This window comes from Phyllobates terribilis, unplaced genomic scaffold, assembly GCF_046119375.1.
Source record: "Phyllobates terribilis strain yellow unplaced genomic scaffold, ASM4611937v1 Scaffold_7__3_contigs__length_470593459, whole genome shotgun sequence".
In the NCBI taxonomy this organism is placed as follows: Eukaryota; Metazoa; Chordata; class Amphibia; order Anura; family Dendrobatidae; genus Phyllobates; species Phyllobates terribilis.
The window spans coordinates 201,995,697-202,021,161 of NW_027362767.1; the positions used below are offsets into that span (position 1 = coordinate 201,995,697).

The following is a 25,465-nucleotide window of genomic DNA, read 5'->3' on the forward strand; positions in this document are numbered from 1 at the left end:
CAGCAGGCTATGAAGACCGGATGCCGGCAGGCTATGAAGACTGGACGCTGGCAGGCTATGAAGACCAAACGCCGGCAGGCTATGAAGACCGGATGCCGGCAGGCTTTGAAGACCAAACACCGGTAGGCTATGAAGACCGGACACCGGCAAGCTATGAAGTCCAGACGCCAGTAGGCCACGAAGACCGGATGCCGGCAGGCTATAAAGACTGGACGCCGGCAGGCTATGAAGACCGGACACCGGCAGGTAATGAAGACCAAACGCTGGCAGGCAATGAAGACCAAACGCCAGCAGGCTATGAAGACCGGATGCCGGCAGGCAATGAAGACTGGACGCCAGCAGGCTATGAAGACCAAACGCCGGCAGGCAATGAAGACCAAATGCCAGCAGGCTATGAAGACCGGATGCCGGCAGGCTATGAAGACCGGACGCTGGCAGGCTATGAAGACCAAACGCCGGCAGGCTATGAAGACCGGATGCCGGCAGGCTTTGAAGACCAAACACCGGTAGGCTATGAAGACCGGACACCGGCAAGCTATGAAGTCCAGACGCCAGTAGGCCACGAAGACCGGATGCCGGCAGGCTATAAAGACTGGAAGCCGGCAGGTTATGAAGACCAGACACCGTCAGGCCACCAAGACCGGACGCCGGCAGGCCATTAAGACCAGACGCCAGCAGGCCACCAGACGCCGGCAGGCTATGAAGACCGGACGCCGGCAGGCTATGAAGACCCGAAGCCGGCAGGCTATGAAGACGGAAGCCGGCAGGCTATGAAGACGGAAGCCGGCAGGCTATGAAGACCGGACACCGACAGACCATGAAGACCGAACGCGATGGGCTATGAAGACTGGACTCCGGCAGACCATGAAAACTTGACGCCGGCATGATATGAAGACCGGACTCCGGCAGGCTATGAAGACACAGTGAATCAGGTGCTAAGGTTTTATTTTTTTTTCTATGTGCATATGCAGTGGCCCAAAAATAAATCTGAAGATGATGTTGGATAGAAGTGATTGAGAGTATATGCTCACAAAGGCTCCTAGGAAGGTTTCCCATGATTAGATTTGGGGTTTGTAGTTCAAAATCCAACAGTTTTGTTAGACAAACAGACCAAATCTGGCAGATAAATTACTGGAATAAGGGCAGAAAAGGAACATAATGTCTGAAAGCGCTGTGGAAAATGACGGCACTATATACAGTCATGGCTGAAAGCTTTGGCACCCTTGAAATTGTTCCAGAAAATGAAGTTATTTGGGGTTTTGTGTGAAATTATGTCCAATTTCCATTTTTTTTCAGTTTTTTTAGTGTTGTTCCACACAGAGGAAATAAACCTGTGGATAACAAAACATGTGTAATTGTAATAATTTTCTGGGAAAAATACTTAATTTTCTGGAACAATTTCAAGGGTGCCAACACTTTAGACCACGACTGTAAGTTAAATAAAGAAATAATAAATTAGAAATGTATCATCTCGTAAGATGAGAACACAACCTGATCATATTGTGGGTATCTAACTTAACAACCACAACTACTAATGATCATACTATAACTACTTGTATTTCTATTGATGATGATATTACTACAACTACAAATAATAATAATCCTAACTATTATTATTATTTATTATTATTAAATAACTATATATAGGTAAGGGTACACAAAGTGAGAAATATTACTAAACTATTCCAATTATCAGAGTATAAAAAAGTAATATTTAGGATGATTTTTTTGAAGTGAATGTCGAGTTTTTTTGCATCATATTGTAAAGCCAATTTATCAAAGTGTTTACGTCAGATTTCTGGAGTAAGAAAACTTTGAACAGTCACAAACATTTTGCACAGCAAAAATGATGCGACTCTTGCCGTTTTCACGCCATTCCCAGCCAGCTTTTTCAAAGTAGGGAGGAGCATGGGTGGGACTGGGCATGGCAGTGCCCGCCTGCCGAGTTCATCAAAAGTTACACCATTTTAGTGGCGTAACTTATGCCACAAATGTTACTGCGGTTCCTGACTGCAGTAGCGTTTTTGGCGAGGCGAATACCACTGTGAAGTTACCCTAAATTGATTAAGCAGAATGCTTAATACATTACAGACATGTACAATGCCAATCTTAATCGAACCGAGGTCTCCCAGTGCTTGCGTGACATTGTTATAGCCAATCTTCTGGAGCTGCCGGCTCTGATGAAATATTGCAAGCTGCAGCCAGTCAGCAGCCAATGATTAGCTACAGCGCTCACGTCACATAACATTGCGGAAATGGCGTCGGTCAGGGAGGTGAGTATAAGCTTTTTTTTTTAAGAAGATGTTGTGCAAGGAGTGCACAACCGATTTAAGATTCCTATCTCTCCTAATCCCCAGTATAACTCCTGAGCAGTTATGTATTCTCTATGGGGAGAGTAGAGTAACCTGCTGCCATACTCCTCTGGTAGCGGTTTCTCTATCAGGCTGAAGAGCAGAAGGATTGGGCATTTGAACGCAACCCACTTAGACCTTCTCTCCCTGACATCAGAGTTGCCAACTGTCCACAAACTCTGTAAAATAGGGGAATTTTTTCCAGTGTCCTAAAAAAAATAGATGCATCCAATTTGTTTGAGGCTGGTGGCTTTTCAGCAGAGCATTGTGATTGTAGTTATCAGTATTTTACAACTCACACTGATGACAATGAGTCCGCATAAGTAAATCAAGAAAACTTAGAACCTTTATCATTCATTATGGTTTTCCAACTTGTCCGTAAAAAATGTTGGCAGTCCGTGATTTTTGGATAAGTTGTCCAAAAAAAACCTGCTCGACATAATTTATCTATGGTGGGGGGTTTAGGAGACCTCCATACATATTAGATGGTCAACTGGTCCCTCCAAATTTGGTGGGTCTGGCTGACTTTAATATGTATGAGGGTCTTTAGACAAAGAATTAATTTTTTAAAGGTGTAGCCTCCTCGAGAGGTCGCACAGGAGCTTAAGGCCTACGTTTTATATATTAAACTCATCTATACTGTATGCAGTAAGCTAGGCGCAATCTACTGGATCTTAACTTAATTGTGAAGTTTATCATTTGCAGTTTACCTCCAAATCTACCTGAAAAACAACTATAGTGCAGGAGTGTGGATGATAGTAATTTCTCTAGATCACTAGCATTACCGATTTTGCTCTGGATAGTAGGACTGAGTGGCCAAGGTCCACGCTGTCTTCTTAGTTTCCATCTCCAGTAGGGTAACCATTGTTGTAGAACCACATTACATTTTTCCACCCAACGGAGATAAAATCCTAGGAGACTGTCAGAATCACAGCCTAAGCATGCTGCTCCAAAATCAAACATGCAAGTAATTTAGAAACACGATTATTGCTCCATGTCCTGTACTATAATCATTTTTCACTATAATCGGAGATGTACTTTAAATATGCAGGTGATTGGAAAGGAGTATCAGGAATAAAGAGCTCTGACTGCCAGAAAAATATTTTGGGCCTATTTAAATAAAATTGCATCTCATGGATTAAACATTTACTTTGTTGGGAATAATTTTCATAAAAGTGAACCTGTCACCTTGAAAAAACGCTATTAACCCGCACATATAGGGTTAATTTGCAGGTAAATAGTGTTATAATGCTGCCCATACATCTTACTGAAAATGAGACTACCAGGAGAAATTGGACTTATTTCCTCCCAGGAGCTGCCGGCTTTCAGTCAAAGGAGCGTGACAGACTTCAGTCATCACTCACTATGCTATACTATGCTGTAAGCACGCCCTGACACTTTAATTGGCAGCTCGCGGTGAAGCACATGTGTCTGGAGAACTATTAACCAAAGTCCTGGGTGTGATTACAGCCGACGCTTACAGTATAGTATAGCGGTTCTGTGAGCAGTGACTGTAATCACTCTGGGCACGCCCACATGACTGAAAGCCGGCGGCTCCCAGAAGGAAAGGAGTTCATTTTCTCCCGGTAACCGCACTTTCAGTAAGGTGGCCAGGCATTATGGTAACACTATTTACCTGCAGAATAACCCTATATCTACAGGTTAATAGCATGTTCCGAGGTGACAGGTTCCTATAAAGTTGTGAACTAAACATTCGCAGTGCTATCCTTTAAATCGTACCTCTAAAAGAAAATTATTATAGTTCACTATAACGGTTACTGCCACGGGGTGTAAATTGCTAATAAAAGTGGTTTAGAAAAACTATTATTGTGCAGGCTATGTACCATTGTAACAGCAGGTACATGCTCAGTGGTAAACATTATGGATAATTTGTTCTCTATACAAATATATACCTAGGGACTATATGCAGAAGCTAAAATCTAAGGTCAATTTTAAGTCATGTATGCGGTAACTATCTCAATAATGTAACCTCATTGTCACTTAGACATGTGCTAGAATTAAGAAACAAAGATACAAATCCAATTATTGTCAATCTAAAAATTACTTAAAAGTGTTGTCCAGAATGACAAAAACAAGGTTGCTTTCTTCCAGTAACAGCGCCATACCTGTCCTCAGGATGTGTCTGATATTGCCGTTCAGCTTCATTGAAGTGAATGGACAGATGCCAAGCAGTTAGCGGAAGTAAGCAGACATGTTTTTCCAACCCCTCAATAAGTGGGTTTTCCAGTATTCAATAGGAAATCGTATATTTCATCACTTTCTAATGAGCAGGAGTCTACCTGTAAAGCCCTCCATGGTCTTTAGAATGATTTTTTTCCTGCACTTTTGATTTTGCATAACAATTAAAACTTTCTAAATATTAATCAATATTTTGAAAATAAGAAGAAAGTAAAAAAGTAATTATGTAAACATATAAACAGTGGTATAGGTCATTGACATAAAAAAGACAGAAAAGTAGGGCACGGCCAAGATGATTTCTTCACTTGTTCCAAACTACTTGGTGCTTTTATAGAAAGTTGATGCTTTAAAGGGGTTGTCCAATCTAAAATGAAAAGTCTGCAGTCCCTCTGTGTGTCACTCTGTGTGACTGCAGACTTATGAGTCCCCCCCAGCGTGCGCACTGTGCGCTGCGGGGATCCGCCGGTTTCTGAGCTGGGACCGGAGGGTATGTATGCGATATGCCTATTCTGGGGCAGAAGCCATCTGGTGGGCACAGCCGTGCTTCACACAAAAACACCAGCATATTCATACATTAGGAACCACCTAGTACTGAGGCTCAGTCCCATTCACCGTAATGGGGCTTATGTGCAGCACAAGACACCACTACACGCACTGATCCCTCTGCCTGGATTTGCAGGGGCTGCGTTGCCCGCTGAAGTTCTGCTGTTCTTTGCTCTACTGGTCATTCGGGTTCCCGACGCCCACTGATCACACAGGACTACCCAAAGATTAGGTAATCAATGTTCATTCCCAGAGAAAAAAAAACTTTACTTTACCTAAACAAGCTTTTTCTTAACATTTCTGAAAAATGATATCATTTGTTCATTTTAGAGACTTTTTCCTTTTGGTTTAGAGAGAACATTTTTTTTTCTGCTGTCATAAATTACACTCTGACGTTACAGAGGAAGCAAAGTTTGAAGGTTCGGTGGGAGATTATAGGGAGAGACTGGACTGGTCTGCTGCAGCCCCTGGCCGGCTTCTTCCCGCACCGATGTGGTTGATTGACAGGTCTCTCCCATGTGTGTACATAGAGTCCTGTCAATCACCTCCAGCGTAGCAAGAAGCAGCTGGACGGAGGCAGCACTGGATTACTCTACACTCTTCCTATGGTCCCCAGCCGGCTTTTCAAACTATGTTTTCTCTGAAACGCTGGAGCAGTTCATAGAAAAACATACCTGGCCGCGACTGTGCAGTCAGACTGATTCATGCTGCCTGTGGTTTGGACAACGATAATTGACAGACAGGTTCGCTTTAAAATAAACCTGGGTCCGGTACAACTTGTTGTAGTGTCTGCAGCTAGAATCACGCGTCATAAGGTTTCATGGAAGCTTTGTTACATTTTTAGAGCCAAAAACCAGAAATGGATATAAATAGGAAATGTACTAGACTTTTATAAAACTTCCCCTTGTTTTGACCCACTTGAGACTTTGACTCTCAAAACTGTATCAAAAACTGTACTTGGAATTGCATCATTTAATGTTCAAGTCAACTAAATTCTTTTTCTAAAACCCATTTGAGTTTCTTGGCGTTCCAATCCCGTCTGTGGTTCCTGCACTAGAGATATTCATGTCCTGAGCAGGGTGCTGTGCCACCAGTGGGAACAACGGGAGCACTAAGCAGGTCACTACCAGACGTGCACTGGCAGCTGATCAGGGTTTGCTTTTTTCCACGTCTTGTCGATGAGTTGGGCCGGTATTGCAGCTCTCCCTCATCCACTTTAATAAAGTTGAGCTACAATACCAGACACAGTCAAAGGACAAGAGTGCAAGCGTTTGCCTAAAATCTAGTTTAATTTGAATCCTAAATACGTAAACCAGAGGAGACCTGAAACATTAGGCACTAGTACATGGCACAATGACTTTCTGCCATTTGGAACCTGCCAAAAGTTGAGTTTTGTCTCCCACTTTAGTTTGCATAATTTTTGTATAAGGACAATACGAGCACATTAATATATGTAACAGTGAAAAGGAATTGTAAACCTGGAGCCATCATCACACTTGATGATGATAGATTTTTGAGCAGAATTTTTGAACCAAGTTCTAAGAGCCTGTCACCTTTTACTTTGTGTCTTAATCACTTTTTCTTATCACTCTGAGAAGTAAGAAGGGGTTGGAAAGCTTTCAGAGCAGAGTATATAAGTATATTATGTGCAGGCTCGGACTGGCCTACAGGGGAACAGGTGAATCTCCCGGTGGGCCCCTGTGCAGGAGTAAAACCCCACCTTCCTATATAAGCACAATACATTATAAAGACAAAGGCAGCATCTCAACATTCATGTAACAAACTACCTAGTTTATTATCATGGAGAAGCATACGTAAATTTGTGAATGAAGGTAATGGAATATTTGGATGTAGCTGAAGAGTAGGCCCTCAGGGTCAATGATACTAGTGGGCCGTTACTACCCCAGTCTGACACTGATTACAGCTACTCTCCCCATCACTTTAGATGGACAGATCTGTTCTCGGGACTCCGGTGCATTGGTCAGGTCAGTAGTCTTTGGCCGCTGGACATGAGACTCATACATCTCTTACCATACTGGATCCCCAGCGCAGCTTTCCATTAGTCAGGGGTGGCGTGATGCCACATAGATGACATCGCATTAGCCTGACTAATCAAAAGCTGTGCCAAGGATCCCAAAAGGTAAGAGATTCGCGAGCCTCCCGCTCAGCGGCCAAAGACAACTGACCTGGCCGACGGATCTGATTCCAGCGAATCTATCCACCCATCTTCACCCGTCACACAAACAACCTTCTCATCAGTTTTGAGGGGTCAAAAATGCTGACAGGCTCCCCTTTAAGGGGTTTTCTTGGAGCAGTATTATTCACCCCATTGGCCAGCACTTGGTTAAAATAAGAGGAGAGGCAGTGCAGGACTCGGGGTGCGTGTGTAACAGCTTTTTATTATTTTAACCAAAAGCCCTATCATGTGTATATACACTGATTCTGTAACATTAGCAATATTATACCTTGCACCCTCCTGCTGTGCACCCCTCAGATTCCCTTTATTGGTGACCACAAGACCTCTACACGTAATAGCTCTGTCCAAAGTTTTGCATAAAACCATTTTTCAGTCATTACTTTGCAGCATTACACCGATTCCCCGGAGGCTCATGGCCGAGATGCTTCATTGTCAGCCACCATAGCTCTCATCTACGGCTTCATAAAAACAATGACGCATCTTAACAATGGCCATTTTAGTGGCTATCTATGGATATTATCTAAATTCAGTTTTTTTAATGTAATACTTCTCTATATATTTGCTGTACTCTATTGTATCAAGGTCTTATGTTAATCTTGAGGGAGTGAGCCTTAAAGTCTTTATATATGTGGCACATGCCTGTCTTCAATACTTATCTTTACCATTTTAAATATGTGCTTTACTTACAAAGCGCAACATTTTCCCCATTCTATCTCATTATGAATCTACTGAATGTCAGGAGTGGGGGTCCACTTGACCCCCACCCACCACTGATTAGGTGAAAGGGGTCCGGATCCCACTGTCCTCCTAAGTGCAGTTAGGATTAAATGAAGCAGCATGGTCCGGTGGATTGGTGATAACTATCTTCTGTGGGGGAACAGCATTAAACAGTATACATTAAGCTCTGAGGCTTCCCCTTGTGGTGACTACTGTCCTGTTGGAATCTCCTAAATGATTCTCCATTTCTGGCCGTTATACAACATGTATTTTGCATTTTCAACAGTTTTCCTCTCTGCCATAATTTGCAGATGACTCTGAACTGGTGAGTGGAGATTAGCTGCTGTGATTGCTCACATACGCAGCACACTGAGAGGGATTCTTGTGCTTCATTCCTCTTTTAATACACAGAGAAAAACAGCAGCATCATGGAGGACATTATACAGCAGCCATCAGCTGTCTGGATGTGAATCAGCTCTGGGGTGAGGTAAAAGACTTGTTAGAATGCTCGGCACACTCTCTCTGTGTCTCCCTCCGCTTGTTTCCTCTCTCTGCTCCTCATTCTTCCTCTCCCTCTCCATAAAGTAAAATAGAATGTGTCAAATGACACCACAGTGATCGGGCACGCCGTGTTGTCTGATCAAGATGGAGTTGAGCTACTTTTTAAGAGTGGATGACAAGATCAGCAGGCAGGGGGAGGGGAAGAAATGGCTGATAAGTGGGGAAAGAAGCAGATTTCCTGGAAAAGATACATTACAAAGTTTCTTAAATTCACCTGTACTATTGATTAATGCGATGTTTGTTGAAAGTACAGTTCCATTTTAACTTCACACCAATGCAGGGAATTTTAGACTTTTTAGCCATTACAGGTTTAAAAGAAATATATAGTAAGTAAATCAATACAGAATACTGGACCGAAAAATGACCTGTGGTTAAAAAATGCAGGTAGCCATAAAACTGTCCATTGTTCCATATTTTTCGGTGCATATTCACGTCTTCCCGATAGGGGCTGCACATGATTGTACATATAAGATATTGTCAAATTGCATCGCAAATTTCTGCGCAAATGCAGTTCTGAAAACACAGGACCGTGATGCTTCAGAGAACTGTATTGTGCTGCGCTCTTCACTTAGGTTGTGGTCCGGGCTCACGTATAATGGTGGGTTGGCCATGCGGCAGATGTCATTTTGTTCCTTGATAATTTAAGTATGTGATGTTTTTTAGTGTAAGGGACACGACGCTATAATATTAAAGAAAGGGTTAAAGATTTAATCAGATTTCAGATTCTGTGACTTTTACAGAAATTTACCAATAATGTCATTTAAAAGACACATAAAATGCAGGTAACACGATTCCTTGTGGAAAATGTGCTACTAAGTTGTAGTATTCAGAGTCTCCCCATCCTTTTTATTATATAGAGATTGGTTTACTCAGTCTCCCCATCATTTTTATTTTATGGAAATTAGTTTAACCCCCCCTCCCCCCATACACATTAAACCAATGTCGGCCGACCCTGGCGATAATAGCAGGTTCAGCCGACTGTCTAATGTGTACGGGGGCCACGGACAATTGGTTGTCGGGAGTGTTAAGGATCTGGTATATTCAATTTTGGATTGCTGATCCTTTTGTTCTCTGAGAGATAAGCCGGTGCCAGACATATCTGTTAGCGGCTCTATTATAGCGAGCACAGATTGTTGCCGGCTGACCCATTGGCCAAAATATCGTTCGTCCAACAGCCATCTAATATGTATAGGGGGGTTTCAAGGGAACCTGTCCCATTGGAAATGCTATTTACCTGCAGATATAGGGATAATCTGCAGGTAAATAGTGTTATAATACTACCGTCCGCCTTACTGAAAGTGCCGCTATGGGAGAAAATGAACTTATTCCCTTCCGGTAGCCGCAGTCTTTTAGTAATGGGGTCATGTGCGGAGCGGCTACAGTCATCGCTCACAGCAACACTCACTATACTGTGAGCCGCGACTGTAAGCACGCCCCCACACTTTGATTGACAGTTCACTCTGCCAAGATGTACCACAAAGCCGGCAGTCAATCCAAGTCCTGGGGCGTGCTTACAGTCACAGCTCACAGTATGACCCCATTACTGAAAGACGGTGTCTCCCGGCAGGGAATGAGTTCGTTTGCTTCCAGTAGCTTCTGGTTTGGCGGCCGGACAGCACTATAACGCTATTTACCTGCAGATTAACCCTGTATCTGCAGGTAAATAGCATTTTCTGAAGGGACAGGTTCCCTTTAAGCACCCTATACATTTTAGATGGCTGTTGGACCAATGATGTTTTGGCCAATGGTTTGTCCGGCAACTATCTGTGTTTATTTACCTGCAAATTAACCCTATATCTGCAGGGATATAGCATTTTCCGTAGTGACAGGTTCTCTTTAAGTCATTGAATCTCATATATTAATAAGCAATAACTATATAAATGTGATGTACAGTGAACCCACAGGAGGGGGAAGTACTGTCAAAAACAAAAGTCTTAGGGGACATATTGATATTTACACATTTGTGATCCCAGGGTCTGACTAGGCATAGAGATGTCTGATTTACCTTCCCAAATGCATGGGTGTATGTTCTTCCCAACAAGCAACACATATCCATTGGATAGGTGATAACTTATGAGCCAATGGGGGCCGGGATCCTGAGAACTTGGCTTAAAAACGCCACCGGTGCATTCCCTGTCCATAGGACAACCGGAGATAGTGGAGTCCAGCGCTCTGTGGATAGGTGATGCAGTGTTGGGAATGACTCTCTACAGGTCTTCAAAGCTATAGAAATATTGGTAAAAGATGGACATGTGCAACATTTCCTCCTGTTTCTGTTACTCAGTGTAGGGAATGATTGGTTTAGTCCTCTATGTCTAGGCATCGATGTAGACAGAGAATAAAAAAAGTTCATTTGCTTGTCGGATGATTCATAAAATAAATGAAAGATGTCCTCCAGGTACAATATTATCAGTAAATCCACTTTAAATAGTAATTTTTTATAACTTATTAACAAAGTTCTGTTAGGCCAGGTGCCCCCATTGTCAGGTAGGCAGTCAATCCAGTCCGGTGCTTGATACAAGACAGCATGTGATCAGACCCGTGTGTGAACTGTGTCGGCTGACGGCTTATTCTATAGATGAGCCATCTCTGCTTCTCTGTCACAGCCGATGCATAGACACATATTATGGGTCGGGCTGAGCTATTGGAATCAGCTGATCGCTGAGATTTTGCCAGGAAATTCAATTCACATTGCAAATCAAATGTTCCTCATTACGCTCTGGGGTCTCTGCAGACAATGTAGAAAAATACGCATAGGATGCAAAAAAGAAATACTATTTCAAATTGATTTATTTTGCCTGGAAACTTCTTTTATCCAAATTTATCAAATGCTATAGCTGTAGTTGTACTAAGATGTAGGCTAGGTTTACATTCCAATCTAGACATAATCCACTGCTCGGATAAACATATGTTGGTAAATGTCTGCCAGGGACTAAAAAGTTTTATACTTGTACTGAAATTCATAGTTCACTATACTTTTCAGTACTTGTCAGTGCAGTTGAGGCAAAGGTATAATGACTGATGCCGGCCAAAGGCATGCCAAGAGGATGCACCTCTGACTGACGTTGGGCTTTTGGCACACTAGTCTATGGACTTATGTACTTGATGAAGGTACAGGCAAATCCAGGTGTGACCCCGGCCTAAATAGATTCATTACGGAAATATTTTGTTATTTTTTTTTCCCCATTAAGATTCATCATGTAAATTACATTTTATCATCAAGACAAACTGTTTTGCTGCTGGCACGCGTTGATGGCCGTAGATCTTTCAGTTATGATTATCCAATATAACAAAGTAATTGTGCCATGTTTTGTTTTAAAAAGAAGAAAAATAAAAGTTTTTTTCATTGCAATATATAAATAACAATGTGTAGTGCCTAATATTCTTGAAAAACACTGTACCTAATCGTAATTCTTTTATATGAACATATTTAAGATGAGCGGATCAGGCAAAATTCGAATTCGCCTGTCCGTGCGGATTTTCCCAGGAATTTCGATTTATGAAGTTATTCTCCACGAATTTAAAATCCGTCTTGAGACCTCAGAGCATAATAAATGTAATATGTGAAAAAAACAAAAATAAGATCCTTCTACTCAACTCACTGCTCACCTCTCCGGCATCTCCTCTACTCACCGCCACCTGTCTGGTCCTCGCCACATCTTCTGATTTCCTGGGACTTTCACGGTGTGATGGACTTCGGGCTTTCATGAGGCCCAAATGGTTCTGTGCAAGCGAATGGGCCGTCACGGCGTCATGTCGTCAAAATGTGCACCGTGACCTTACTGCGTGCAGTAGAAGCCTCCCAGCCCCACCAAAGTCGGAAGTCCCGGCACAGCTTGAGATGCTTGAAAATTCCAGCGTGAGCAGCTGGTGATCAGAAGATGCCGCGAGGACCAGATGGGTGGCGGTAAGTAGTGGTGGGGACAGAGAACATTTTTTTTAACCTTTTGATGGCCCATAATAATTCAGAAAAGTGGCGGACAGTCATTCTCCATGTGGAAACGAATTCGAAAAAAAATCTATGTAAAAAATTTCTGCAAGATCCAAGTGGAATTGAATTCCACCCTCATCTCTAATAGATATATAAACCAGATTCTCATGATCAAGTGCATAAAATAATGTGTATGAAATAATGTGTTAGAGAGGCTGCACTATGTACAATTAGGAATTTCTTTGTACTTTTTCAGACTGGAAAAGGTTTAATTACCCACATTCTGGATGTAAGGCCCAGACTCCCCATAGCTCTACTGAATCAAACTAAGAACTTGTTTCCGTATATAAGGCCAACCTTTTGTGTCTCCTACGGCGTGGTACAGAAACCTGAACTGGTCCCTTGGATCAGGCTACGGCATCAGTTGTGCCCAGCATGGGCATAAAACAACCGTCCAGACACAACTGATATATGGAAACCCAGCCTTTACAGCACCATAGGAAACTAAGTGAGATTCAGAAGAACCGCAAGGAATCTAGGTGTTACTTTCCAAAAGCAGACTGGTAAATATGGGTACACTACGCCCATCTCAATCAGGTTTAAAGAAGTATAAAAGAGTGCGGGTAGAGAGATTAAAAGGTAACGGAATAAACCATAATGAAATATAAAACTTTGCAGAAGATCTGAGAATATAAAAACTTTCAACGACTCCAAGCTCCGATTTTCTTCCTTTCTGATTATAGGGCCCTCTAAAAAGATGGACGGATGGATAGAAAACAATAAAAGCTGCCCTTTTCCAGGAAAAAAGGGGTGCAAAGTCCCCAATGTTATCCCCAAAACCTCTTGTATACAAATCCCCAAAAAATGGGGACTTCATCCAAGGCTTGAGAAAGGCTCTGCAATTTTGAGTCGAAACGTTACATGGGTCGATTAAAGTCCATTTTCTCACTATCTGATCTTAGAGTGCTGTCCCCATTTTTTGGAGATAGATAGATGATGGATAGCTAGATAAATAGATAGATAATAGATAGATCCGATGTGTCAATAACAAAAAATTGAGGCGGCCAATAGTCATAAACAAGATTTACTAAACTGGGGAAGCAAACATTAGGCATTTGGATCAAAAACCAACTCTACATGGGAGAAGCTACGTAATGCAATTCGTTTTTGTAGTGCAGCATGTAGAAGAACCAAGATAGTCTTACTCTTTGAAGAATATCTTCTACGGTCTTCGATAGAAAAATGTGTATCACCTCCCAGTTCATGGGATCGGTGATGCCCCTCTGGGAAGTTTCCGAACCACTGCGACACTTCTGCCAGCTGTTCTAGAAAACGGAAACTTTAGAGTGATTGCGACTCACTTCATTGGATAGTTCAACTCGAAATAATTGTGAAAATATTAAGACTAGTTTGTTGAAATCAGCCCCATGGGCAAGTGTAAAAGGAATGCTTTCGTCGAGAGAGTCTGCGAGAGTAGGAACAATACGTAATATTGTATTTTACATGTCAGCAAACATGTTTTATGACAAAAGACTTTGTGGCAAATGTCTGTTCGCTGTTCGTAGGCAATTCAAAGCAGAATCTTTGCTCCACGTGACAAAAAAAAAAAGGTCCACTAAAGATCTGAAAATGAGATTTGTTTTTGATATATCACAATTAGCTTTGCCCCCCACAATAGACTTAGTTTTACCTTTATGCAAAGACCCCCTATATGATTTTCGAAAGCTTTGTGAGCATATCTTCTGTCCTTACCTATGAAAAACTGATCGATATGAAATACTCTAGTATAATATACCACTAACATTCAAGTTTTTTAGGCATGGCTCCTTATTGTAACTTCTTGAGACAGTGCTATGTGGAGGGATAGCCTCACAGTTTTAATACTATTTATAAAAGTTCTATTTCCTCAGTAGTTTTGGCACTGCTCATGTCCCTGAGCCACTGGGGGTCATTTATTAAACTTGGGCAATGCAGAAACAGAAAGAGGCCTCCATCTGCCGTAACGGAGAGAAATGTCCCGTATCTCTACTGTATCAAACGTTCCAAAACAAAACCTTCAAGGTGATGATATCTGGGGGTCATCGGGGCATCAATTTTCTGACAAACGCTTCGAAGCCATGCGCCCTGAGAAGCCATGCCCCCTTTCGACAAAAAGCTTTACAGGCGCACCAATTGCAAAACAGAGAATAAACATATTTACAAGAATAAATCGGTTGCACTTTGTATCCAACATTTTTTTTTGCTTTTTTTTGCATCACATTACTGGCATAGATTTAATAAATGGCCCCCAGTATATTTGTCACTTGGCACTTCATTTGTGTATGAATACATGTATTTTAGTATATATTCAAACATACCTAACTAGTAATTGAATCCTAGAGAAATCAGGGGTCGTTTAGCATCGAAACCAACCAATATTCTTAGTACATGTTAAAGCCAATGTGTGTCGTGGGCCTATGCACATTAAAACATGAATATGGTCATTTTTTTTCTGTTCAGAATTCACACAACACTATACAACATTTATATTTTTGGCAGGGAGTTCTCACATGTCCAGAACCTTAGAATAGTTGCTTAACAATTGGGCATCGTTGTTGGCGCACAGGTCCATCTGGTAGACGTCCAATTATGACTTAACATGAAGTAAGACTTTTAATCTGATAGAAGATGGGTTCTTTTAAGTTTTTTTTATACCTTCTATTAATAAAAGTGACTTGCACATTTAATTTGATACTTTCCTAATTTCTTGAATGAACTTTCAAATACTGTAAACAGTGAATTAAAATGTGCAATATCAACTTTAGTATTTTTTTTTCTTTTTATGACAGTGCTATAGTCCAGAACCATTTACTTTTTAGCTTTACCGTTCACTTTTTTTTAATAAAAAAAAAAAAGAAAAAAATTGTGTTTGGCTTTTTTTTTCCCCCGAAACTATTCCTAAATATGTATTTAACCAAAGTGCTCAATAGGAGCAGTTAGGTGCAGCTGAAGTTAGCAATTGGAGATATTCTGCTCTACAGAGTTGTTGTCTGCATGCATGTACAAACTTTTCTGTGCCTTTTATAGCCTCACAATATATAGCAAAATTAAGTTAAAACTGCATAAGAGAGAAAACAATTACTGGCACTCTCATTCTAACCCTGTACTACCTTCACATTCCCCTTGTTGGAGATGTCTTACTTACAGTAGAAATGTTTCGGTGTTACCTTAATTAGCTAAGTCTCAAGAAAAAAAAGTTTTCTTCATTAGAACATCCAAAATGACCCACAGTACCCAGCCATAATCAATTTCCAGGCAAAAGAAACAAAAATAAATAAGAAATTTTGTGAAAAAAATGTGTGACAAAAAGTGCAATTCTCCTTTCCCCTCTTCGAAAGCTTTAGCTTCAGCTTCTTTCTCTGGGCCAAACATCAAACTTTGAAGCAAGAGGGGGTGAGAGACTTAGGTGAAGCTTGTGTCCTGTGGAAGGAAGGGTGTGCACAGCTTAGGGTAGAAGGTAATGGAGATGCTTCAGTTGACATAGTACATCCAGTAAACCAAGTTAAAAAATCCAAAAGTGATGGGGAAAATGATTCTGGACCATTTGTCGATGGTACTGACATCTGTAAGGTCTGGAATCTTAAGCTTTAACTTAGAAGAACGTCGCCGAAGGCGGCAGTTGGCACGTCCACGTGTGGCTGTAAGGGGAACATGACGGTCCAGGGGAGTGTGGCCAAAAGTGTCCCCTCTTGAAGTCAGCTGTTTCCGGAACTGGATCCCTGAGGTGTCGTATGACAGGACGGAGTTCCGGGAATCACCGATGCTGCTTCCCATTTCGGCCGACATCAACTCACTGCTCATATCAAGGGTGCTGAGAAGAATGTTTCCATAAGGATCAACCTGGGATAGAGAAACAGATATCATTACAGTTGGCAAAAAAAAAAGTTTAGAGGTCTCTTCTACGTTGGTCTGACATAATTTTTAGTTGTTTTTTTTTAATTTACCGGTAGCAGACCACAAAATTTGGAACTCTACCTTGGTTTTTTGAAATTGTAACTCGACTTTAACACTATAGGTAGGTTGTCATAGAAATATTGAAAATCTCTCCCTCTCTCTTTTCTCCCAAACCGCTCTTCCCCCTTCCCTTATCGACCATTTGTCAGAGTAGAAGAGCTGACACTTTAACCAGTTGCTTCTATGCAAATAGCAGTACAGGCCAGAGGTGGCAAACTCATTACCATACGAATGGAGCTTCTAGTAGCAGAGGCCTGTGACAAATATACACCTGAGTGAGGAGGATGCAGCTCCTATGCTTCAAAGGAGTTCTGCCTCACACCAAGACATCTCTATTTGCATATGTGTTCAATCTGCAGTCTCACTGGCACTGACACGAAATATGGAATATTGGAAGCTCTATACTTCTGATAATAATGGGACACATATTTTTAGTGACAGGGTCAGCTAAGGAACAATATGCATAGTTTTCCGTAGCTGTGGGCCCCTCCGGAGAGCTGTGGCGCAAAAGTACCAGAATAACTGACCACAGCTATGCCATGTGTAGTCTCTAAGGAAAGGTAAATTCGTAATAAAGAATATGGCGTCACTTGCAAACGTCTGCGATCAACAAGTGAGAAGTTATCCTAGAATTTAGAGATTTTAATAAAAATATGAAGGGTGGAGCCCAGCCCACATGATGTCATCACAGGGGGTGCGTGGGCAGGTCCCCCCCCTTTGACATCAAAGACCCAGTCGTGGAGGAGTCAGTCAACTCATGTTGGAAGTTACATATTTATGTGCAGCACGGGTCCTGTTCGATAACGGCCAGAATTGGAGTGCTTCCCTCCAGCTAAACTGAATTGTCTCTGCAATCGGTATAGTAGGTTTCTTCTATTAATCCCATTTATTTTCGTTTAATTGCAAATGTATTGTATTGTCTCCATTTGTAAATCCTTTGTATATTTTTCCTAAACACTGCCTCCCTTTTGGATTAAATATAAAATGTAATAGTCTGTTCCTTCTGTCCTGTAATCGTTCCTTCCCCGAAGCCATATGCTACCAGAAAGCAGGCCTGTATTGTATTTTAAAATTGATCGGTGGTGGCAGCGAATAATCATAAATTGGGCTATCGTGAAGCTGGCAGAGACCGTATGGGGGCATATACACATATTCTATGCGTTGGAATCCGCAGGTGTGTGCGCCATACGCTCTCTGCTCGCTTACTGATAGCTATATAGTGAGTAATCGGGATCGTGTGCGCACGAATCCCTGACAATCCTGACAAAGTGACGGCAGTGGTGAGATATCATGTTATCTCCCCAGTGTCGTCCCTGACGTTCCTGACATAGGTCTCTTTTTGCATCAAAGTGGAACATATTCCTTCCGCATACTTTACTATCGCTCTTTGCCACTCGGATCCCCAGCTTCTCCTGTTTATGAGCTAATACTGAAGCCACACGGAGCTGCAGTGACTTGTTGTTGACCACAGAGATGTTACTTTAAAGGGAACCTGTCATCAGGTTTTCCCCATATAAAGTAGGGCCAGAACCATTAAGGCCTTTTTTACAGCTTACTGGATTGCTGTAAAAAACTCCCCAATCCAGTCTGAAGAGACCAAAAAAGACTTTTTTATTATAGTCATAGACGGGGGGGTGGGGGGATCTGGTCAGATGGGCATCTGTGGTCTTGATCCGGCACCTCCTCTCTTCTTGAGATCAACGTCCTCCTGTCCTGCTTCGTGTGGATGACGCATCCTACATCATCCATATAGTGTCCCCATCACGCTCCTGCACAAGAGCACTTTTCTCGGCCCTGCCGAGGGCAGAGCAAAAAGCCTATAGTGCTCATGCGCTGGGAAAGGCCAAAGAGCGCCGATGACCGGGAAGTAAAGCCGGTGCATGCACACTACAGTACTTTGCTTGTTCCCGGCAGGGCAGAGAGAAGTGCGCCTGTGCAGGAGCGCGATGGCGGACACTGTGTGAATGACGTAGGATGCGTCATCCATATGATGCAGGGAAAGAGGGTGGCAATCGCAAGAAGAGAGGAGGCGCCGGATCAAGACCAGAGACGCCCATCAGACCGGACCACATTGTATGTTAGTATAATAAAAGCTCTTTTTTGGGATCTGCACAGGGAATTGGGGACTTTTTTACAGCATTCCAATAAACTGTAAAAAAGGCCCTAATGATGGTGGCCCTACTTCATATGGGGAAAACTTGGCAACCGGATACCTTTAAGTGACTCAGGACTCACCAACCTACTCAGAATGTGTGTTCATTTCTGAAGAATATAGCTCCCCTGAGACCTCCACCTCCTTTACAATTTCTCTTCATTTCAGTGGAGCTGCGTTGCAATGCAGTGAGTGGATGGGATTACCATTACAGGCAAAAGCCAAAGTTGATCATAAAGTTATGGCATGTCCTAGCACTTCTAAAATGGGAATACCCCTTTAATGAATGTTGCTCCAAAGACCTGTTTTTTGTAACTTTTTATAATATTTTTTTCCTTACAGTTTTCCTTACATTTTTTGACTATTATGTGTATAGTCACCCTTTTTGATACCTCCTGTACAATTTTAAACATTTATCGTGCCATTGTTCTTACAGCATTTATACACATTGTCAGAAAACATTTCCTTCTTTATGGTGGTAACAAATTACCTGTTCCCTCACTCTTCTCTCCTCGTAACGATGACGTTCATTATTTGATTTGCTTGTTCTCTCATTTAATTTTTTCTGCTGTTGAGGGCCCCGACCAAAGAATACATAATTGACGAATGCATATTCCAATAGAGCAAGAAACACAAACACGAAGCATCCCATAAGATATACATCAATAGCCTTAACATATGGAATTTTTGGCAGAGTCTCCCTTAAATGCGTGTTAATTGTTGTCATAGTGAGCACAGTAGTCACTCCTGAAATACAAAAAAATGCAACAGTAAAAAACATGTAACTTCTCTAGAAAACTTCTCTTCTGATGTCTTTGGTCGCCCTAAACCTGGTCTTAACGCTTCGACTGTACAAGATGCTTTCAATAATAATCTTTATGTCTTTGTTACTAAAAGGATTCGTTTTGGATGATGGAAATTTGTTAAATTGCTCTGAAAAGTATAGGACTTGGTTAAAAAGTTTCTTAGTTTTTAGTTACTAATTAAATTATATGATCAGATTTCAGACATTGAAAGTAATTAAGAGTATCATATTCACAGGCCGATGGGTGGAAAATTCTCCCATCTATAGCAAGTTTTCCTCCTATGTTAGTAAAGAAAATGTATTTCCCATAAAATAAAAATTCTGGACCATCTTTTCATAGAATTGTGCATTGTGACATCTTCTGTTATTGAAATTAATGAAAAAGTTGAAAAATATTTAGATTTGAGAGTCCTCAATGGTTGATACCTTTTAATGGCTAACTGAAAAGATGGTAACAAATTGCAAGCTTTAGAGACTACTCAGGTCTCTTCATCAGGCTAGTATAACACAAAATCTGAAGAGTCACATATTTATACACAATAAGACACACAAGAAAAAAAAAATGCAATAGGTAAGACAGGTGATGAAAAGCAGAGTTATTATGGAAGAAATAAACAGTTCTAGCTATAAATGCTTATTTCTTATTTATAACTGTTTATTTCTTCCATAATAACTCTGCTTTTCATCACCTGTCTTACCTATTGCATTTTTTTTTCTTGTGTCTCTTATTGTGTATAAATATGTGACTCTTCAGATTTTGTGTTATACTAGCCTGATGAAGAGACCTGAGTAGTCTCGAAAGCTTGCAATTTGTTACCATCTTTTCACTTAGCCATTAAAAGGTATCAACCACTGAGGACTCTCAAATCTAAATATTTTTCTATCTACTGGCTAACACGGTACAAAGATATATATTTTCCCTATATGAAAAAGTTGAGAATTTAAAGAAAAAGTTGACAACCATTTTTCCTTGTTACATGAGCATGTCCTTAAAACAGTGTCAGAATTTCAGCGCTGATTAGGCATTGTCAAACTTTGCAGGGACACAACCTTAAAGGAATTGTCCAGTACTTAATATTACCCCCCCTAATGTATCCTCCGGGGCCCCTAAGGATTTTTGTAATTACCTTACGTTGCAGATACTGCCTGTGAGTGGCGCTATCACTGGCCGCTCACAGGCATCACGTGACCCCCGGCTGCAGCCGGCTCTGACATAAGCTGACGTCACAACAAGTGCTGGCAGCAGCCGGGGGTCTCTGTCTTCTGCATTCCAGGTGGATGCCAGGCTGTGGGTGGGGTTACCCCCCCCCCGCATCGCACCCGGCATCCACCGCGCGCTCTGCCTCTCCCCATTCATTGGGAAAGCGCACAGTGGATGCTGGGTGTGACGCAGGGGTAACCCCACCCACAACCAAGAATCCACCGCGGGGACCCCAGCGCTGAGTCACACCTCACTTGTCGTGACGTCAGTGCGGGGTCACGTGATGCCTGTGAGCAGCCACCGATAGACATATTTCTATGTGTAAATACAGAGATAACAGAGTAAACTCCAAAACAAACCACTGATACCTGAATGTGTTACAGGAGAACCTGTGCTGAGCTTTTTTTGTTCTAATACTACAACTCTGCTGCTAACCAGAACTGTCACTCATGGAGGAGAGCCCGCCCTGCCAGAAACCAGGAAGTAGGGAGACTGCTTAACTATGAGCTTTTCAAGAGGCAACTTGAAAATAACCCTTTAATGCAGATGTGAACCATATGACAGATTGACAAATGGACTGCCAGCAGAGGTATAGACACGCTACAGGGAAATATTGCTGCCCACCTTTTCCCCAGGAGCAAACTATGCTCCCTTCCATGCAGGAAGCTATTATTACTGGTTGGACACAGCTGGGATAGCATCCTTATATTGTTATCAGATGGAATATTTGCAGGATGGTGGGTCTAAAATAATTGAATGTGTATACTACATCTCACAGTCTTATGTAAGGGAGTAGAATAGAGATATAATAGAAAACATGTATCTGCTATACATTTTGGGTATGTATAATGAAATCCTATATTGAAACTGCATGCTGTCTACATATTCATATGTATGCAACTAGTGGAAGGAAACCTGGCAAATACTCAGGCAACAAAGGAAATAGAACAGATTTATGTCAATTATCCCATAGGCCTGAAAGGGAATCAAATTCCAGTGTGAAGTCCAATTTTGAAAGGAGAACAGGCCCATTGCTCCCATTGTTTCCTTTAGTTTTGAGGGACTGACAAATAGCTAATACCAGGGCTTCAACGGAAAGGGCAAAAAAAAGCGTGGAGAAGGGCCATCTTTGTCTCTTGCCTCTTCCTAATAAGAAGAGTTGATATGTTCAGATTTGCTTGAATCCTGGGAGTTTAAAGGAGTTGTACATTTTTTTTTCTTACTTAAATACATGCAGATGGGGCTAAAAATCATTTTTTCAATTAGGTTTCAGTACAAAATGTGCACGGTTTTCCTCTAGACGCTGTATTACACTGTCTCTTGTTGGCGGTAGAATGAGGCAACTGGGTCGGCCACATTATCTTTATGAGTTGGCGACATGATTTTGTGGCACTTCCATATTATTTAGGTATGACCGGTTCTCCCCCTGTACTTGTTAGTGTTAGTCACAGAATGCACAGCTCTCCAGCCCATACAATGGCTGTTAATGGGGGAGCATGTGCTCAGACCACTCCATCAGTCTCCTCCAATAGAAAAGCAGTAGGAGGCAAACCGTGCAAAATCATCAATGAAACCCGATTGCAAAAACGATGTTTAGCCCTAATTGCATGCATTTAAGTAAGAAAAACAATTGTCTACAAAATTGAACAACCCCTTTAACACCTTGGGTTTTTCCATTTTTTGTGTTTTCGTTTTTTTGCTCCCCTTCTTCCCATGGCCATAACTTTTTTATTTTTCAGTCAATATGGCCATGTGAGGGTTTGTTTTTTTGCAGGACAAGTTGAACTTTTGAATGACACCATTGGTTTTACCATATTGTGTACTGGAAAACGGGAAAGAAATTCCAAGTGCGGTGAAATTGCAAAAAAAATTGCAATTCCACAATAATTATTATTTTTTTTTTTACCATGTTCACTAAATACTAAAACTGAGCTGCCATTATGATTCCCCAGGTCATTATGAGTTCGTAGATACCAAATATGTAGAGGTTCTTTTTTATTTAAGTTGTGAAAAAAAATCCAAAGTTTGTAAAAAAAAAAAATGGCGCCATTTTCCGAGACCTGTAGAGTCTGCATTTTTCGGGCTATGGGGCCGGGTGAGGGCTTATTTTTTGCGCGCCAAGCTGACATTTTTATTGATAACATTTTGGGGTAGATATGATGTTTTGATCGCCCATTATTGCATTTTAATGTACTGTTGCGGCAACCAAAAAAACATAATTCTGGTGTTTCGATTTTTTTCTCATTACGCCGTTTACTGATCGGATTAATTCTTTTTTTATATTGATAAATTGGGTGATTCTGAACCCAGCGATACAAAACGTATATTTTTTATTGTTTTTTAATTGCGTTATTTTGAATGAGGTGAAAGGGGGTGAATTAAACTTATATATTTTTTTATAATTTTTTAAAAACATTTTTTTTCACTTTTCACTTGCTTTAATAGTCTCCATGGCAGACCATAAGCTGCAATAATCTGATCTCCTGTGTTACAAAAGTACTCATCTGCTATGAGTGCCAACCGCTGGGCGGCGTTCACAGCAGACCGGCTATGAAAACCACAGGGGTCTTCTGCAGACCCCGGGTTGTCATGCCAACCTAAAGGCAACCCGTGATCATGTGATGGGCATGCTGATGGGCGCGTCTTATGAGGCGTTTCCGGCGCGTGCATGTTAAATGCCACTGTCATGTTAAATGATCAGCTGTCATGTCCCTGGATAGGTACGGGCTCATCGCCGTAGCCAAAAAGGGGGATGTGGCCTTGGACTTCCACGGTCGTAAAGGGGTTAAAAAAGGAGTTGTACTTATTCCGAACATTAAATCTGGCTAAGGCCTGTTTCACAGCAAGTTTTTGTGGTGCACTTGTATCCGTTTGTACTGTAAAAAAACATTTATTTTGATATGTTTGTATTTACCTAGAATATAATAGGAAAAAACTAATTGATATATGTGAGGAGCTGGCCACGGACTAAAGACTACTGGACCAATGGACTTAGAGTCCATGGCTCTAAGGGATGCAGTCTTTTTCCAGCATCAAGCACCGATTCCGTAGATCTTATTATCGTGTTTTATTAGAGATTTGCTTGCTGCGTTTTATTAGAGATTTGCTTGCTGTGTTTTATTAGAGATTTTGCTTGCTTGTCAGTTCAGCCTCAGGAAACAATGTTTCCATTCAGTGGCAGTAAACAGAGGAAGACATACTGGTTGGATCTTATGTATACATAAGGCCAGGCCCAAGATTGGTAATCAATGAAAGCAATCAAGCCATTGTTCTCCCAGCCACTAGTCCCATTTTGTAGATGGGGAAAGTAGACCCATTGGAGCCGTCACCACAGGGGGTTTCACATACAGTCCCAGGTGATGGGCTTCTGGAATATTCATCATTCTTTGAGCTAAAAGCAAATTTTTAAGGGGGAGGGTGTAAGGGTGTGAACACTTCTGCCCATCCAGGGGGCTGATCCCAGGAGAGAGAGGACAATTAAGCCATGTGTTTTAGTGAGAGTTGGTGAAGTGATGTCAAGGGGCTAGGATCGATTGCTGAGGTCCTGGAGCCCATGGATGGATGGTCTATGGAGTTGGGAGATCGCTTGCCGGCTGAGCTGGACACACGTGCTACAGGTGTAGGATCTGTAATCTGGATTTGACAAACTTTCTTAAGGACTGTTGCTGCTGTATACATGGGCTTCGGTCGTGTTATCTGTTGTCTGGAAGAGCGTTGACTGTGGCTACAGACAATACTGGTGGGAGATACAAAATCTGTGGGCTAACCAAAAGTTGGGAGACAGTGAGTATCACCTGGTATGGGGGCAGTTGGACTACCGGCCCCAGGGAGGGGATCTTGTGTATTACAAAATATGTGTAATTGTAATAAATTTCTGGGAGAAATGCTTCATTTTCTGGAACAATTTCAAGGATGCCAACACTTTCAGCCACGACTGTATATGTTAGAGAAATGGATATAACGGCTTTCAAAATTTACAAAACATGAAGCGAAACAGGCCTCAGAGTTTCAGTAAGTTTGGCCAACCTAAAGCAAAAAGTCAGGTGATGCCGAACTCTGGGCGGCAAACCACATTCAAGTACGAACCTCGACTACTAATATTCATTGATCTGTTGCTTTTCCTGCCACAAAGCTAGTTTGGTCAGTATGGACCAGAAAGAATATAACTTAGTTAGTCTCAAAGTAAAAATTTGAGTCAGTAATCCTTAACATCATGGTTTAAGAGAGATATGAAGCGATAGATTTAAGTTTTGTTTTTTCCACTTGAAAAAGGCACCAAAACGCGTTGGTGTAATAAAAACCTTAATTTTATACCATCGAGGATTCTTCATTCCTGCAAGGGCAGCCCAGGTACCGTGATCTCTCCACTAAACTGTATTGCTATCTGGAAGAATTTCTCGTCCAGGCTCGGGGCTGCAGCTGTGAATTATAGTGCTCTTATAGGTGCCACCAGGTGAGCACCACCATCATCGCTCTCATCCTTTCTTATTTCTCTTGTGATAGTGCCCTGTTGTATAGGTTCATAGCAGAGTAAGGCAGGCTGGGGGTCAACCGAACAAGTTACCAACAATACATACCGAGAGCCACTCTTGCTGCAGAAGCATCGTAGTTGATCCAGAATGAAACCCAAGACAGTATAGTGATCAATATAGATGGCATGTAGGTCTGAAGTATAAAATATCCAATGTTTCTCTTTATTCGGAAACTCAGGGACAGACGGGGATAGGAACCTGGAAAAGTAGGACAAATATTAGACGTTTATAAAAACAAGATCATTAAGTGGAACACTTATTTCTTAGCAATGATTGAAGGGCT

At 41.6% G+C, this 25,465-nt stretch overlaps 1 protein-coding gene across 1 annotated transcript in view; it reads right to left on the reverse strand.

Annotated features, from left to right (window-relative positions):
• Positions 1–13,567: 13,567 nt before the first annotated feature.
• Positions 13,568–25,465, reverse strand: part of LOC141154165 (gamma-aminobutyric acid receptor subunit beta-4-like) — a 578,714-nt gene continuing 566,816 nt past the window's right edge. The window contains exons 7-9 of the mRNA XM_073639668.1: positions 25,228–25,380; positions 19,135–19,391; positions 13,568–16,378 (exon numbers count right to left, since the gene is read on the reverse strand). Of these exons, the coding sequence (XP_073495769.1) occupies positions 16,010–16,378; positions 19,135–19,391; positions 25,228–25,380 (779 nt within the window). The 3' untranslated portion in view covers positions 13,568–16,009. The remainder of the gene's footprint in view (positions 16,379–19,134; positions 19,392–25,227; positions 25,381–25,465) is intronic.